This window comes from Myotis daubentonii, chromosome 6 (genome assembly GCF_963259705.1).
Source record: "Myotis daubentonii chromosome 6, mMyoDau2.1, whole genome shotgun sequence".
NCBI lineage: Eukaryota > Metazoa > Chordata > Mammalia > Chiroptera > Vespertilionidae > Myotis > Myotis daubentonii.
Window position 1 is genome coordinate 37,480,784 of NC_081845.1, and position 14,657 is coordinate 37,495,440.

At 46.3% G+C, this 14,657-nt stretch overlaps 1 protein-coding gene across 1 annotated transcript in view; it reads left to right on the forward strand.

Annotated features, from left to right (window-relative positions):
- The window catches only part of METTL24 (methyltransferase like 24), an 81,655-nt gene that overhangs the window by 26,999 nt on the left and 39,999 nt on the right, over nucleotides 1-14,657 (forward strand). Inside the window, exons 2-3 of the mRNA XM_059700723.1 lie at nucleotides 5,894-5,992; nucleotides 13,010-13,149. Of these exons, the coding sequence (XP_059556706.1) occupies nucleotides 5,894-5,992; nucleotides 13,010-13,149 (239 nt within the window). The remainder of the gene's footprint in view (nucleotides 1-5,893; nucleotides 5,993-13,009; nucleotides 13,150-14,657) is intronic.

The following is a 14,657-nucleotide window of genomic DNA, read 5'->3' on the forward strand; positions in this document are numbered from 1 at the left end:
ATTTTAAAAGATTGCTTTCTTTTTCATGTTATCTTTTAATAGTAAATTCTTAGAATTCATTTTCTTTTGTTTGAAATAATTTTCTTTTTTTGAGAAACACATTTAATGCTGATATCATAAATTACAAAAATATCTGAAGGCCTCATGGTTCTACTTCTTGCATTCTTTTATAGCCAAGTCCATTATCTCTATGCGCTGGCTTGGACTGACTCAGTGATCACTTTTTACCCTTTGGGAAACAGAATCTCAGATGTCTGCAAAATAGCCCCATACAACACAAATTAGTAGAATCTTTTGCTGTCCTTAATTTTTGGAAAATTTCCTATGTAATCAAAACATTTGTCCCTCATTAGAAGAAGCCAGCTCACTTTTCAATGCATATTTCCTGGAGAAAGTGCCAAATAAAGCCTTCACAAACAAAAGATGGGCGGGGGGGGTGGGGGGGGGGGGGAGGCAGTGTCCCTGTCCTCAGAAATCTGGGACCCAGTCTTCTTTGAGATGCTGGTTCATGCTGGGAGAGTGGCTCCCTGTATGAGTGGCATAGGGGGCAGGATCAGGGACTGGGAATGAGTCCATCTCTGCAGGGGCTCACGAACATGGCGGCTTCTGGGTGGTAACTCATTGTATATGCTGCATTTGACATTTGAGCTCAGGCCTGCTGGGGACAGACAGACCAGCCCCAAATTACAGTACCTTTAGCCACCTTCTGCTTAAGCTACCCCTTTACCACCTGAAGAAGAAGTAGAGGCACAGACAGGACTGCAAATCCCCTACCTTCCAGGAGTGATGGGGGTAGCATTGCTCTGGCCATTTGGTATTTGGAGCACATGGACAATAGTGTACCTGTATTTAGAAAATTATTTGGGATGAAGTTGTTAACAACGGAGTTAGAGTGTTGGACCTCAGTTCTTGAGTGTGGCTAAGAAAGAATTCAAAGCCAAGAACTCAAACATAAGAAATGTATGTAGGAAGTCACAGAGGTAGTAGAAGTGAGCCAGGGGGGCTACATGGACTCAGGAAACAAGTTACAGAGCAAAAGAAGGACCCCTGGAGCTTAGGAAGAAGAAAGCAAAGATAAGGCCCCTGAGGGAAGAAGAGGGGGAAAGGTGGGGGTGTGCTCCATAGCGCTCCCCTGAAGAAGGAAAGAAGTGTGGGCGTGCTTGAGAGAGAGAGAGAGAGAGAGAGAGAGAGAGAGAGAGAGAGAGAGAGAGCGCACTGGGGTCCTTTATCTTAAGAATTTTGATCTTCCAAAGGTGGGGATTTTAGGGGAGATCTCAGGGGAGGATCTCAATTGAATATTCATCAGATTTCCATGTGTGACTCTTCACAGTCGTGGTCTTTACTGATTGGTTGGTGCTAGGGGAGGAGGTCATTAGTCATTACATCTGGTTTTGATATCAGCCATGGCATCCCTTTATCTGATTTTGCTGCTTTTTCTGGGCCTGGAGCTGAAACACAACTGAAGTCTAGATGTTATCTCTAGTTTGACCAAAACTCTGTCTCTGTGGTCAATAGACCCAAGGCTTTGTTCCTAAGATTATTTGATGCTGACCAGAACCTCATTATCCTGAGGGCTTAATGCTTGAGGAAGTGGTTGTGCAAGGTTTTATATGGGAGTCTTATGAGGCGAATCTCTAGCCCCCTTGTTTCTCCTGTAAAGGGGTCTAAACAGAATGACTAGTGATATGAAGGGTCAGGGGGTCTGAGCCACATGACCAGCGACATGCTAAGGGAGAAAAGGTTATATCCTGGGATTACGGTCCTAGACTGTTGATACTTGTTTTTACAGTTTTGCCCACTGCTAGGCACCTGAGACTTCCTGCCCTGGTGATATTCTGTACCTGGCCTATTTTTCCTGTTCTGTTCATGCCTGTCAAACTGCCTACTCTAACCAAATCGTAAAGATAAAGTTTTTAAAAGAAAAGTATTTTTTTTTTGTCTTGTTCTATTAAACACAGGCCATTGATGTTTTAAGATGCTCAGAAAATTTTGTTTGTGGGATTTTTTTGAAGGACAAATATTGATGTGTGTGCTAAGAATTAAGACAAATGATAATTGAAAGAGATGATAAAAGCTAGTGGTTTCCTTGGGGGAAATAATCACAAATTACTGTCAGACTGATTCCAATAAGAACATTATGTGAAATGTTTTTTAAACAGCTCAACCAAAGCAGTAAGGCAGAAACTTCCGAGGGCATCTCTTTGCTGAGTGTTTCCATTATATTCCCAGCTGAGGTCTTCCAACTTAAGTTATTCACTGTTCCAGCTACAGTGTCGTGGCCAGCACTCAGTTGGAAATGAGAAATATCAGATTGCAAGAAGGATACTATTTGTGAATCCTCGCGGCAACTCCATAGGTTCACCATATTGGTTCACCATAGGATGCTGTGCAGGAGAACTTCCATTGACCCCTCAAGGTCCACTCTGTTACCCTGCTCTTCCTGTTCTGCACCCTGGAGACTGACCCGTGTAGACCAACTCCAGCCTTCCTCTTCTCTGCCTTCCTGTTGGGTTTGACAGGTGGGGTGGGTATGTAATAGGATTGCATGTGATAGGATTGGCTATGTTCCTCTATTTTCCTCTATTAAGTGCCTTCTCCATATAGTTTCCCTCTCTGGGTTCCCCAAATTCCTCCCCCTCCTTGCTCTTACTGTTTATAAGGGCTCTCTGTTGCTACCTGCCACAAATATTATTGCATTGTTCCTTCTTGGTGTCCTTAAATCCTGCCTGCACCTTTGTAAAGAGTCTATTAAGTTCTTCTCAATTAATCTGTCTCTTTTGCCTTATTCCAAAAAGGAAACACTCTCTTCTAGACCACTCTGCCTCCAAATTATAATCAAATAGAGCAGGGGTCGGAAAACGACAGCCTTGTGGGCCAAGTCCAGCCTGCTGCCCGTTTCTGTAAATGGAGTTTTTTGGAAACAGCCACGAGCACTTGTTGACTTACTAAGGCTGCTTTTGAGCTACATCCGGAGATGAGGAGTTGCAACGGAAACTGTACGGCCGGCAAAAGTCTAAACCCTGATTTAGAGGAAAACCATAATGGGTGAACTTTATCATTTTCATCAAGAGGCTCCGGGGCCAAGGGACACCTGGGAGCAGGCCCACAGCAATGCCATGGGAATCCTTAAACCCCAGGCCTCACCGGGCTGGCGACAGGGCGTTGGGCTGCTGTGCGGACAGCAGCGGCAACCTGGGAAGTCACTCTTTGTCATTTTATGCAAAAAGAATGTGACCAAGCAAGGCATTTGTATTTAAATGTGCTTATCATTTATGATTTCATAATTAAATAATTTCCTGCAAAGAATAGCTCTCCCAAGCGTTTCAGCATTCCCCTATCAGTCATTTTGTACATATTCACCTCCCCCACCAGACTGTGAGCATCTCCTGGGGGAGTCGAGGTTTTATTCACATCGGTGTTGGCCAGTGGCTGGCGTGCTTTGACCAAATGATAATCAACATCTAATTCAGAAAAAGGAAAAGGAGACATGGGGGGGGTGGATTTCCTGGCCCATCCCCTATATCCCAGTAAAAACAAATTCACAAGAAAAAAAATAGGTGGGATAGAAGACATTAACTAGGAAGATATATGAGCTAATGTTCTCAGACTCTCCCTGAACAAGCACAGCTATAAGAAAATGCTGTTTTTCTAGAAAAGGTGCCCCTCAGGGCAAACTGAGTACATAGTTTGCAGGGCCCAGTGCAAAATGAAAATGCAGGCCCCTTGTTCAAAAATTGAGAATTTCAAGAGGGTGTCAGCAGCGCTTGAAGCCAAGCATGAGCCTCTAAGACTAGGCAGGTTGCATGCCCACGACACTGGCTTTGCCTTAAGGATTCCTGAGAAAGAGTCAGTGGGAAATCGGTGAAGGCCCTTTAAGGACTGCAGGGTGCTCAGCCACTATGAGGCAGAGCAGACCTGTCTGGACAGTAATACTGTGGACCCCAGGGACTCCATGCAATGAGTCAGCAATGCCTAACCTGGAACAAGCCTTTATCACTTACAAAGAATTTGCATTTATCTCAGACCCTCATTCCAGAGTGTACTCCTCTTCCCCAAGCCCACACACCTGCCTTCACCCTGACTAACCTGCTTGCTCCCCCACTTCTTGCTTTTAGTTTAACCCCAACCTAGATGGCTAGGAGCAACAAACCACATCTGCACTAAAGCATCTCAGGCCTAACCTGTTTAGATGTTTCATTTTTGGATGATAGGCAGTTCCTTCCATAATACCTATTTAGTCTGTTCAGGCTGCCATAACCAAATGCCACAGTCTGGGTGGTTTTATGTACAACAGAAATGTATTGCTCACAGTTCTGGAGGCTGGCAGCCCAAGACCAGCGTGCCACCACGGTTCAGTTCAGGGCTGTACTGCCTACTTCTGGCTGTGTCCTCACATGGTGGAAGCGGCTGGGAGTGCTATAGGGCCTCTTTTATAAGAGCACTAATCCCATTCATGAGGGCCCCACCCTCATGATCTAACCACATCCCACAGGCCCCATCGCATTGAGCATTAGGATTTCAACTGATGAATTGAGGGTGGGGAAGGCACAAACATTCAGACCATAACAGTACCTAACTGGAGAGCAATGCATATACATGGATGGTCTCTTTATCTTGTCCCCAGAACCCTCCCTGCCTCCTTCCTCACCATAAAAGGGATTTAAGGGGGCCATCCCAAGCGCTCTGCACTCTGTGCCAAGACACCCAAGGTCTTTCCTGACAATAGACATGCACCCTGCCAACAGCTGAGCCTCTCCAGCCCTCCACCCTTTCCCGCACACCGTACTCACCCCTTGGAAGTGAGCCTCCAGGGAGTTTCCAGGTGTTAAGAACCATATGAGGTGAACTTGGAACTCTAGCAAGGACTCATGACTATCGCTTCCTGTTGACTGGAGGGGTCCCCATTTTTGTTTCTTCTAGACTAGGGGTGGGCAAACTTTTTGACTCGAGGGCCACAATGGGTTCTTAAACTGGACCGGAGGGCCGGAACAAAAGCATGGATGGAGTGTTTGTGTGAACTAATATAAATTCAAAGTAAACATCATTACATAAAAGGGTACGGTCTTTTTTTTTTTTTTTTTAGTTTTATTCATTTCAAACGGGCCGGATCCGGCCCGCGGGCCGTATTTTGCCCACCGCTGTTCTAGACCATTGCCTTCCCCCAGCCCTTCATCCACCCCACCACGCTACCAAAGGGACCTTAGGGTTCATTTCTAGCCACTCTGCTCCAGGAGCTCCACCTGTTCTCTGCTAAAAGGTGGGGGCCGCCTCACAGTGTTAGAAGCCTACCCTTCCAGCCCTGCTGGTGACCCCTCCTCGCCCACATGTCCAAGGTCCCAGAGGCCAGGAGGTCTGGAACACTGGGTGGCGCCACCGAGCCTCCCTGCTGCCCCCCTCTGTCTCCCTGTGCAGGGGAAGGTGCCGAAACGCAAGATTTCAGGCGTTATGGTGCTGAGACAACAAAACTTGCCCATAGGGAGGCACATATCTCGGAAGCACTAAGCTTTGGAAACCAGGGGAGTGTTTCTTCTGAATGGGATCAGCCTGGGTAATGCAAAGCTGCCGCTGAGAGAGCCCAATGGGGTCAAGGGGAGTTTGCTTTGATCAGAAGAGTCAGCGTCCCAGGGGGACGTCTTTGCGATCTCTGCTCAGCCTGCTAGCTAGGCTTTCTCAGGCCTCATTTGTCTCCCTGGGACTGATGTGGTCTCACTGACAGCAGCTCTCAACCAGCTCCCTGCCCCCTGGTGCAGGCGGGCTTGCTCTGCAGGCCGCTGGTTTCGGTTTTACGTGAAGGATGAGCAGCCTTGTTGCCTCCTCTCATACTCTAATTCTTTCCCGCCCCACCCCCAAACTCCTTCTCCTTACACACCGACCTCTGTTTTCTCTCTCGCAGGGTTCCAGATGGCACATAGACCTGCAGCCTTGGGCAGGCCCTGCTCAGTCCCTGGATGAAGAAGCCTCGAGGTTCCTGAGATATATCAGCACCACCCAGGTTGTGTTTCATGCGCAAGGGGGTTTGGAGATGATGCAAAAGATACTGATTGCCCCTTTTGAGGAAGGATTTGTCGGTGAGGGGTGGGGAGGTTGCCAACGACTCCTGATGGGGACTTGAGAGGGACATGGTTTCTGGGGCGTCGCTGCTTGCGTGTATCCACTCTCTTAGAGGCAGATAAGGGTGCCTTCTGTGCCCGTCAGCATCCTCTCCCTCCCAGGAGCATTGCCATCCTGACACATTTTCATGATTCATCCTGATGTGTTGTAAGGATCCACTTTAGAAAATGGCTTTGGAAAACCACTTGAAGAGACAGATGTGCGCCCATGAGTAGGCAGTCGAGTCTGTCACAAGACAAAACCCTCATCCGGAGGAGGTCCAAGCTTCGTTTTCTATCTGGGGGAATCCGCCTGCTTGCTTTTCTGCCACAGATGCTGGGCAGACAGGGATGTGCCAGGCCAGAGAGCAGAGCGACTCCCACAGGCAGTCCAAGGAGAAGGTATGAATCCAGAGGCTTTCTGTTCTCCGGGGCCCTTTGAATCATTACCGAGCGCTGGCCTGTGTTCGTGACTTAACACGTTGTGGCAGCTCCCGCCCAGCTCGGCAGGCTGAGTCGGTGCCCCGAGCAGGCAGAGAGATCGTCCATTAAGGAGAGTCTGTGATTCTTGACACATTAATCAGGAGGTTCCATTCTCAAGTAGCCTGATCCCGGGGAGAGAGGCAGAAGAGGAAATGGAGGCCGGAGGGGAAACGTCGCCCTGAATTGAGAGGTGCTAGTAAATTAACAACTCAGGCTGTCTGTGAGGCGCAGGCCCACTCAGCAAGCCTCACTGGCTGCTGGGGTGGCTCTAGGGACCCCTGTTCTTTGATGTCCCTTCAACCCATTGGCTCTTGGCATTCCACTCCTCCTCCCAGACCTCATGGCAGCAAAGCCCATTTTTCATCCGCGGGAGAATGTACTCCTAGGTCCGTAGAAGGCTAATTTAGAGGTAGAAGAAAGTCTCATTTCTCTTAGCATGCAGTCAATCAGGGATTTTAATATTTGTCACCTAGACATGGAAGCAAAAGCGTACTGAATTAATCATGAGGAAGGGGATGATAAATTGGTCTCTGTGCTGTACATAGTTTTTATCTTATTCTGCTGCTACAGATGAATTTGGTGGCCTCACACAGACTTAATTAAAATACTGAAATTGTAATTTTATGGTTTGGTTTTACGTGAAGAATAAGAAGCTGGGCTTCTTTACTGTGACTTTTAAGAAGCCCTTAAAGGCCCCCGAGAAAAGGGAGAGATGTGAAACTTATGAGTTGAATTTGGGAACGATGGGCTCCACCCCCCAAAAATGGACCAAGTGAAAGCCTCTACATTCCATTTCGTACGTCCTGCAGGTTAATGTTCTGTAACTTCTAAAAGACGTATTTACTTAGAAGAGGCTCTTGTGGCATGAAAGGGTCATCTCAAGCCTCTCTTGGATCTTTCCCATGACTTACAGGCTGAGAGGGGAAAAATTCTAAAAGAATAAAATAAAAGCATGCTACTGTGTGCTCTGATGCTGTGACCCTGGGCAATTTATTTTGCTTCTCTGTGTCTCTCACTGTTCTGATCTTGAAAAGGAAGAGTACTAAATTGTTTCTAAGGTCCCTCTCAGTCCTGTCACCTTGTACTGTGCTGAGAGTAGTGTAGGATTGTGTGTTTTTTGGATTTTTCTTTTGAGCACCTACTATGTGCCAGGAACTGTGCTAGGCCCTGGGGATATAACACGAGCCTCAAGAGGCTAACAAACTAGTTGGAAAGGCAGAGAAATGGACATACAATGCTTATTCAGCTTGGTGAGTACAATAACAGAATTTTGGTTGATGAAGCTCATTAGGAGGATTTTTGTCCTCCAGAAAGAATAAGATAAAGTTCCAGACCTCAGAATGGTTTTGTGCTCAGGAGTCACTTTATCCAGATGAAATCCTGTGCTTTTATGTACTTCCAGGTCATTTGGAGCCCAGCAGGTGGGAGCTCATCAGAGATGACACTAATTCAGGCTTAAATAGAATCTTTTGCTATCCAGGGCCCTCTCCCCCTTTCTATGCAATGCAGAGCTTTTTGGGTGCTTTTGGGGCTATGCTTCATTTAGGATTCATTTTGAAAATGAAAATTTATAAAACTGGCAGAATATTAGAGTCACTCATACCTAAAATTTCCAGTTAGCAGAAGTGAGTCATAATGGGCAAGGAAAAGAAATTAAACCTCTGAAGGTACTAAAGCAAATTCCACCCCCATCCTCTCTGCTGCTGTTTAAAATAAAAAAAAAAAATTATTTCCCTCAAATCTGCGTTCAAACTTGTACAGCAAGGCCCAGCATTTGATGTGTTCATCATGGATTTATTCTTTTCTCAATTCAGTGGATGTTTGTTGAGCTCCTGCTTTGTGGCTGGCACTGAGCTGGACACAGGCTGGGATGCCGAACCTGAATTAGATGCCCGCTCGCACTGGTAAGCAGGCAGGGTGCAGGAGAGCTGTGTGTTCTCCAGCAGGGTAAACGGTGGGTGACGCTTCCCCAGGCTAAGGGAGCTGAGGAACAGGAGCCCTGTGCGTGGCACAGGGTGGCGCCGGACTCTGAGGAGATGGCACTCCTGCTCTTGCATTGTGGCAACTCTGGTGGCATGACTGGGGCCCTGCATTTTGAATGCAGCACCTGAGGATGTGGTGTGTGGGTAGAGTGTAGGGAACATCAAGCTCCAGCTCATCAGGTGTTGTTTTCTAATGTGAAAGACCACGGTTACATCTCTGAGTTTTGCAGTTGATGATACACTAATGGTTAAATCACAAACACAGAGCTCGGTTCTAAGGGAGGGCTCCAGATCTAGCTTTTGATGGCAACCCCCAAACCATATGCCTCCAGGAAGCATGCTGTGCAGCACAGAATTAATCTAAGCAACAGTTGCTGGTTAAAAAAAGTAAAATGCGTTTTAAACTCTTATCTATCTATCTATCTATCTATCTAATCATCTACCCTTCTACCTATTTTTTTTTAGAATAACATTAGAACCTAGATTCTGGAGAGAGACTTTAGAACTTCCTAACAATACGCTTTTATGCTTACTATTACACACACACATGCACACACACACACAAATTGGGATAAAAGCAAGAAAAACACAACCCTTTCCTTGAGATTTTACCTTTCCAAATAGTGGTATTACATAAACACACAGTTGGTCAGTGAAGTGATTCTTGGCAAAAGTCCACAAATTTTAAGGGCTCCCTTCGCCAGGTTCCACTTGTGGATTGGCAGAAAGGCTATTCAAGCTTCTTCAGTACAACAGAAAATAAAAATAAACTATATTCTTTAAGTTAAATAACTAAAAAGCATTTTAGAAAACCTTTTTCTCCCTGGAGTCTATTTTTCTTTGTCTATACCTAATTTGCTTTTATATGGCAAAATTATAAGGGGAATTAGAAGGGGGGGGGGGAGGAAGAGAGAGAGAGAGAGAGAGAGAGAGAGAGAGAGAGAGATAGAGAGAGAACACATAATTACTGGAGTTGAAGTTTAGGAGTTACTGCCCTCACTTATTTGCTTGCAAGAGGGTTTATGGAAGCTCTAGCCATAAATCTTAACAAGGAAGTTTGAAAAATCAATATTTAATTAATTTTTAGGAGCTGAATTTTACTTTAGTTGTTTTTGAAAGCTAAAGTCTATCAGTGAGATGGTTATTAAATGGTTAAAATGGAAGAGCTGTGTTTTATTTTTGAACTAGGAGAGAAAAGGGGAACATTAGCGAAGAGAGTGAAGGGAAAAGAATGCCTGTCCAATAGGGATCTATCTGTGCAAGATGAAGTCTGTGGGAGAAGAAGAAATGCTTAAAGTGTCCTTCTTAATAGAATAAAACTCTACTTCCAATGTTGGCAAAGGAGGAGCAGCTGAACCCCAAAGCCCCGCATCTTGACCCTCAATACTTACCCGACTCTTAGAGGCCTCTGGCTGATTGCCGGTCCTGCCTCTCTGGCTTCGTTAGGGGTGGGGTTGGAGGGGCTGCTGTTTTCAGGTGAAAGCTCTGGCCTAAGAGTAGCTTCTTCTCTTAATTTGCTAAAGCACAGGGGAGGCCGGCTGAACATTTCAACGGGGCGTTACAAAGGGTGCAGTAGACCACTGGCATAAGAATCACCTGGCAAACTTGTGAAGATGCATGCGTCAGCCGCAAAGATGCTGATTTGACAGATCTGGAGTGGCACCCAGGAATCTGCATTTTGAAGTACCTCCCAGGTCCATCAGAATGTAGGGGGACCACACCTTGAGGAACACTGTGGGGAAGGCCAGACTTAGGCTTTAATGCTGTTAGGAGGGAATTATGAGTAAGAACGATGAGCATCCCTATCCTAATCTGCTATGTGGCAGTTTGCAGGGAGGGGTCCACACAAGGACAACAGCAGATGGGCATCGCCGTGGCACTTTAATAAACATCCCCCAGGAAGCCGCCCTGGAGCCAGTGGCTCAGCCCTGAGGACCAGGTGTGCCTTGGGGCCCTCACAACTGCCCTGGCCTAACTAACTGCAGCAGGAGGCAGGGTATGGACAGAGTGCCCGTGGAGGTGCTGATGTTTAAGGCACAGTAACTTGCCCACTCGTAAAAACAGGCCCAGTGAACACACAGCTCTGACTAATTAGATTAGCAGCTTCTCCGTTAGTGGGTGGGTGGAGAGTAGCAGGTGGGCAGGCAGAGGCATAGTTTCCATTTATCTGTGAGAGAATAATAGGAAGAAATTACACAAAGTAGTATGTTGCCACACTCAGTTAATTAATGTATCCTAGTTGCTTGGGAGAAAATTCAATTCCATTTATTATTTTTCCCCCTTTAAACAGTGGTTGTAGACAGAGATACTGGGTTGAGGGAAAATAATATAAATATACTAGAGGCCCGGTGCATAAAATTTATGCACGGGTAGGGTCCCTAGGCCTGGCTGGTGATCAGGGCCAATTGGGGCCTTCCTCCTGGCTGCCAGCAGGGCCTCCTTTCCCCAGCTGCCAGCTGCTGGAAAGGGACTTCCTTCATTCCTCACTGCCCCCTGGTAGTCAGTGCATATCATAGCGAGCAATCGAACTCCTGGTCTCCCAGTCAAACTCCTGAGGGGACAATTTGCATTTTAGGCATATATACACATATACATATATATATATACATACATACATATATATATATATATATATATATATATATAGAGAGAGAGAGAGAGAGAGAGAGAGAGAGAGAGAGAGAGAGAGAAATATGCAAATTAACCATCACTCCACGACAAAGATGGCTGTGCCCATAGTGGCGGGGTGGGCTCTGGTGGCGTCACCCGACAACACGAGCCCAGCATCCGTGCCCTGGCCACGCGGAGGGAGCGGAGGGGCTTCTGGCCAGAGCCCTGGCCACGGGAAGCTGGGCTCGCCTAGCCCCTGGTGACATGAGCCCAATGTCTGTGCCCTGGCTGTGCAGAGGGAGGGGAGGGGCCCCCGGCCTCGTGGAGGGAGGGGAGGGGCCTTGGGCCATAGGCGGGGGGGTGAGGGAGGTTGGCATCATTGCAGGTCGGGCTAAGGGACCCCTCAACTGTGCAAGAATTTTGTGCACCGGGCCTCTAGTGTGTGTATATGTGTGTGTGTGTGTTATATATATATATATATATATATATATATATATATATATATATATATATATATATATATATATATATATATGGTTTCACTTGTTAAGCTTCCCTCTAATGTCCAAATCCTAGCAGAAGACTCTGTCATAGTCACTGATAGTGCTAGGGTGATTTTACCAGGCCAGCCCTAGACTACAGCAGTAAGGGAGATGCTGTATTAGGTGAATAGGTGCCACATTATAAACTCCTCTCAGATTAAAATTTTGCAAACAATGGTTAAATTAAAGGATTGGAAAGCCTAGAATATCTCCTTACGAGGAAAATTGTTTGCTGTGTTGTTTTCCAATGAATCAAAGCACTGAACAGCAAAACACCTTTGTATCTGGAATGGTCTGCTGTCTGGGATGTGGCAGCGAGAGCCTGAGATTCTCAGGACATCGCGATGACTGTGAGAGTTTGAGGGATTAAAGGGAAGTGCTCTTGCTCAGCAAGGCGAGCACCTTGGCCAGTCTTGTTTTCTTTGGTTCCAGCAGCCTCTGCCGTGCACACTGTGTCAGCCTCAAACACAGGTCCTTAGAAAGATATTTACTACTTCATGTGCATTTGAAATTAGAGACTTGCTTCTGCTTGATTTAGATGCCAGTTCCCTTTGGTTTTCTTATCTAATATTGGCAGGCGGGTTAAGAGAAGTGCTTTGGGTAGCTCAGGGAGAGCCTCCTTCCCGGATGGGGCCCTTGCTCTTCTCCCCCAGGAGGAAGCTCATGAAAAGAGTGTGTTACAAAGTGAACTGTCCTCTTAGTGTGGACTAGGATTAATTTTCCATGACCCCTGATCAGCTGTTAGCCTCGGTAACACATGCTACCTATCTGGACCCTGGTGGCCCCACCTTATCTGCCTGAGATAAGGAATCAATAATCTTGTATCCTCCTGAGACCCAGGCCTGTGGGCGTATCTCACGACTTCTAGTAGGAACGCTGTGGGTAACCGACTCTGTGTTTTTGGAGCCCTGTTCTCCATGTCCGGAATGTCCTCGTGGTCTCAGCTTCTGCTCATCCTCCAAGGCTGACACAACTCTGTGAAGCCTTTCCTTACCCCTCCTCCCTGCCGTCCTTGTTCCTGACTTGCTCTCCCCTGTGTGCTCTGTGCATACGGCTATAGCAGCTCGTAACGTCCCTTCAAACCTGCCTATAGTCTCCACGAGGTTATTCATAACCTGGTACTAGGAATTCCTCTGAACATGTTACAGCAGCCTGTGTTTCCCCAGGGAAGGGCATAGCTAGCAGTGGAGAAGGACAGAACTCTCCCGCTATGGTTTTCAGGGACCAGGGAAGCAGTGAGTGCCTACCTGCCATTTATCATCCAACGCTTTAAATTATTCACATTGATTTCCAATCCCTACAGATTGCATGTGATCACGTGAGTACAGGCAGCCTGGCTACAGACTCCAGCTCTGCTAAGCAGCCCTGGTCGGTTTGTCTTGATGACAGGTTTGGCTTAGCTCATCAAATCCGCAACAAGCAGTGCCGTCTCTACTCTTTAGGGTGAGTACATTTTACTGCAGAAGAGAACAGAAACACTTGTGCAGGCGGCCGAGGTCTTTCCAGCGACACGTAGTTATGCATGGGTGCCGTGTGTGGCAGGTGCTCTGCTTTGTCTCCTGCCATCGTCCAGACTCTCTGTCTGTGATGTAACTGTGGGTCCTTGCAGTTCACCCGAATTGGTCAGGGCCACTGTCTCATTCTGCAGGGAGTGAGTTGGCAACTTCCGTTTTCAGCATAATGATGATCCTCTTGGTGAAGTCAATGATGTCCAGTGAGAATTAGGGCATCCTTATTGTAAAGAGAGAGAAAAATATTAAGAGTGCACCTAGAGAAGAGGAAGAACAGTGAGGCTGTGGAGACATTTTAGGCACAGTATGATGAGTGGCCCAAGGCAAATGGCCACGATTGGACTTGGATGTTTTGCACCCATGGTAAATCTGGGCATCTTTTTCCATTAAAAAAGAAAGAAAGAAAAGGAACTTCGTATGAAACCGCAGATTTTGTCAAAACTGTGGGAAATATTGATATTCAGTTACTCAGGCTGAAAATGACCTAAATGCACAAATTGATTTAGAGAGCTTTTTGTAAAAGGGTGAACGTAACGCAATGAAACTATTCCACCAAATACACCAGTACTCGTTAAACAGTCCTGAACTTACAAATGGTATATGCCCAGAAAAGGCAGGAGAGAGTTATTTTTGTTTGGAGCACCCTGTCCATAGACTCTTTGTGGAAGCCATGCAGTTAGGTCCTCAGGCAAGACCCCCGAGGTCCTTCACAGAAGCTCCGGGGACCCCAACAAGTGTCATAGGCTTGTTCCTCACCAATCGGTTTCATCACCGCTAAGATTTATGTTCAGGCCCATGAGTGACAGCTGCGCACCAGAATCCTAGATGGTAAGCGTTAGGGGCAGACATTTGGGTGATGTGGAGGCCTACCCGCAGGTGCTGATGCCTGGAGGATGGCCACCGCTTGTAAAACGTCACCAAAACGAGAATTCTTAGGTATAGTCATCATGGATTTAAAAACAACAACAAATGTTTCAAATAAGAGTTTCAGGATAATAGAAACATTCTTCTGTGGGTTAAATGAGGAGTATCAGTGGAACTTGATAAGAGCAAGCACTCAGTATATACAGGGTGTCCCCCCAAAATGTATACACACTTTGAATACAATGATAAAGGCAGTGTTTATTTAAACGTATTTCCTTTTCATTTAACAGCTACCAGCTGTTAAAGTGTGCATCCATTTTTGGGGACACCCTGTATTTGTTACGTAAATGGTTGCTGAGGTAAGGAGACTGAGGAGGGAAGCTGGCTACGCTGTGATTTAAACTTGGAGGCTTGAGGATTAGGAAATAAATTGCTCAGCCAGTTAGTTAGAGCTCTTTTGCTGGGAGCCCAGCAGCTCTGCTTCAAGATTGTAGGAAGAATGGGAAGTTGTGACAGGAGAGTTTATTTTATATCATATTAAAAATGTATGAAAGTAGGCCATAAAAATAATTGCAT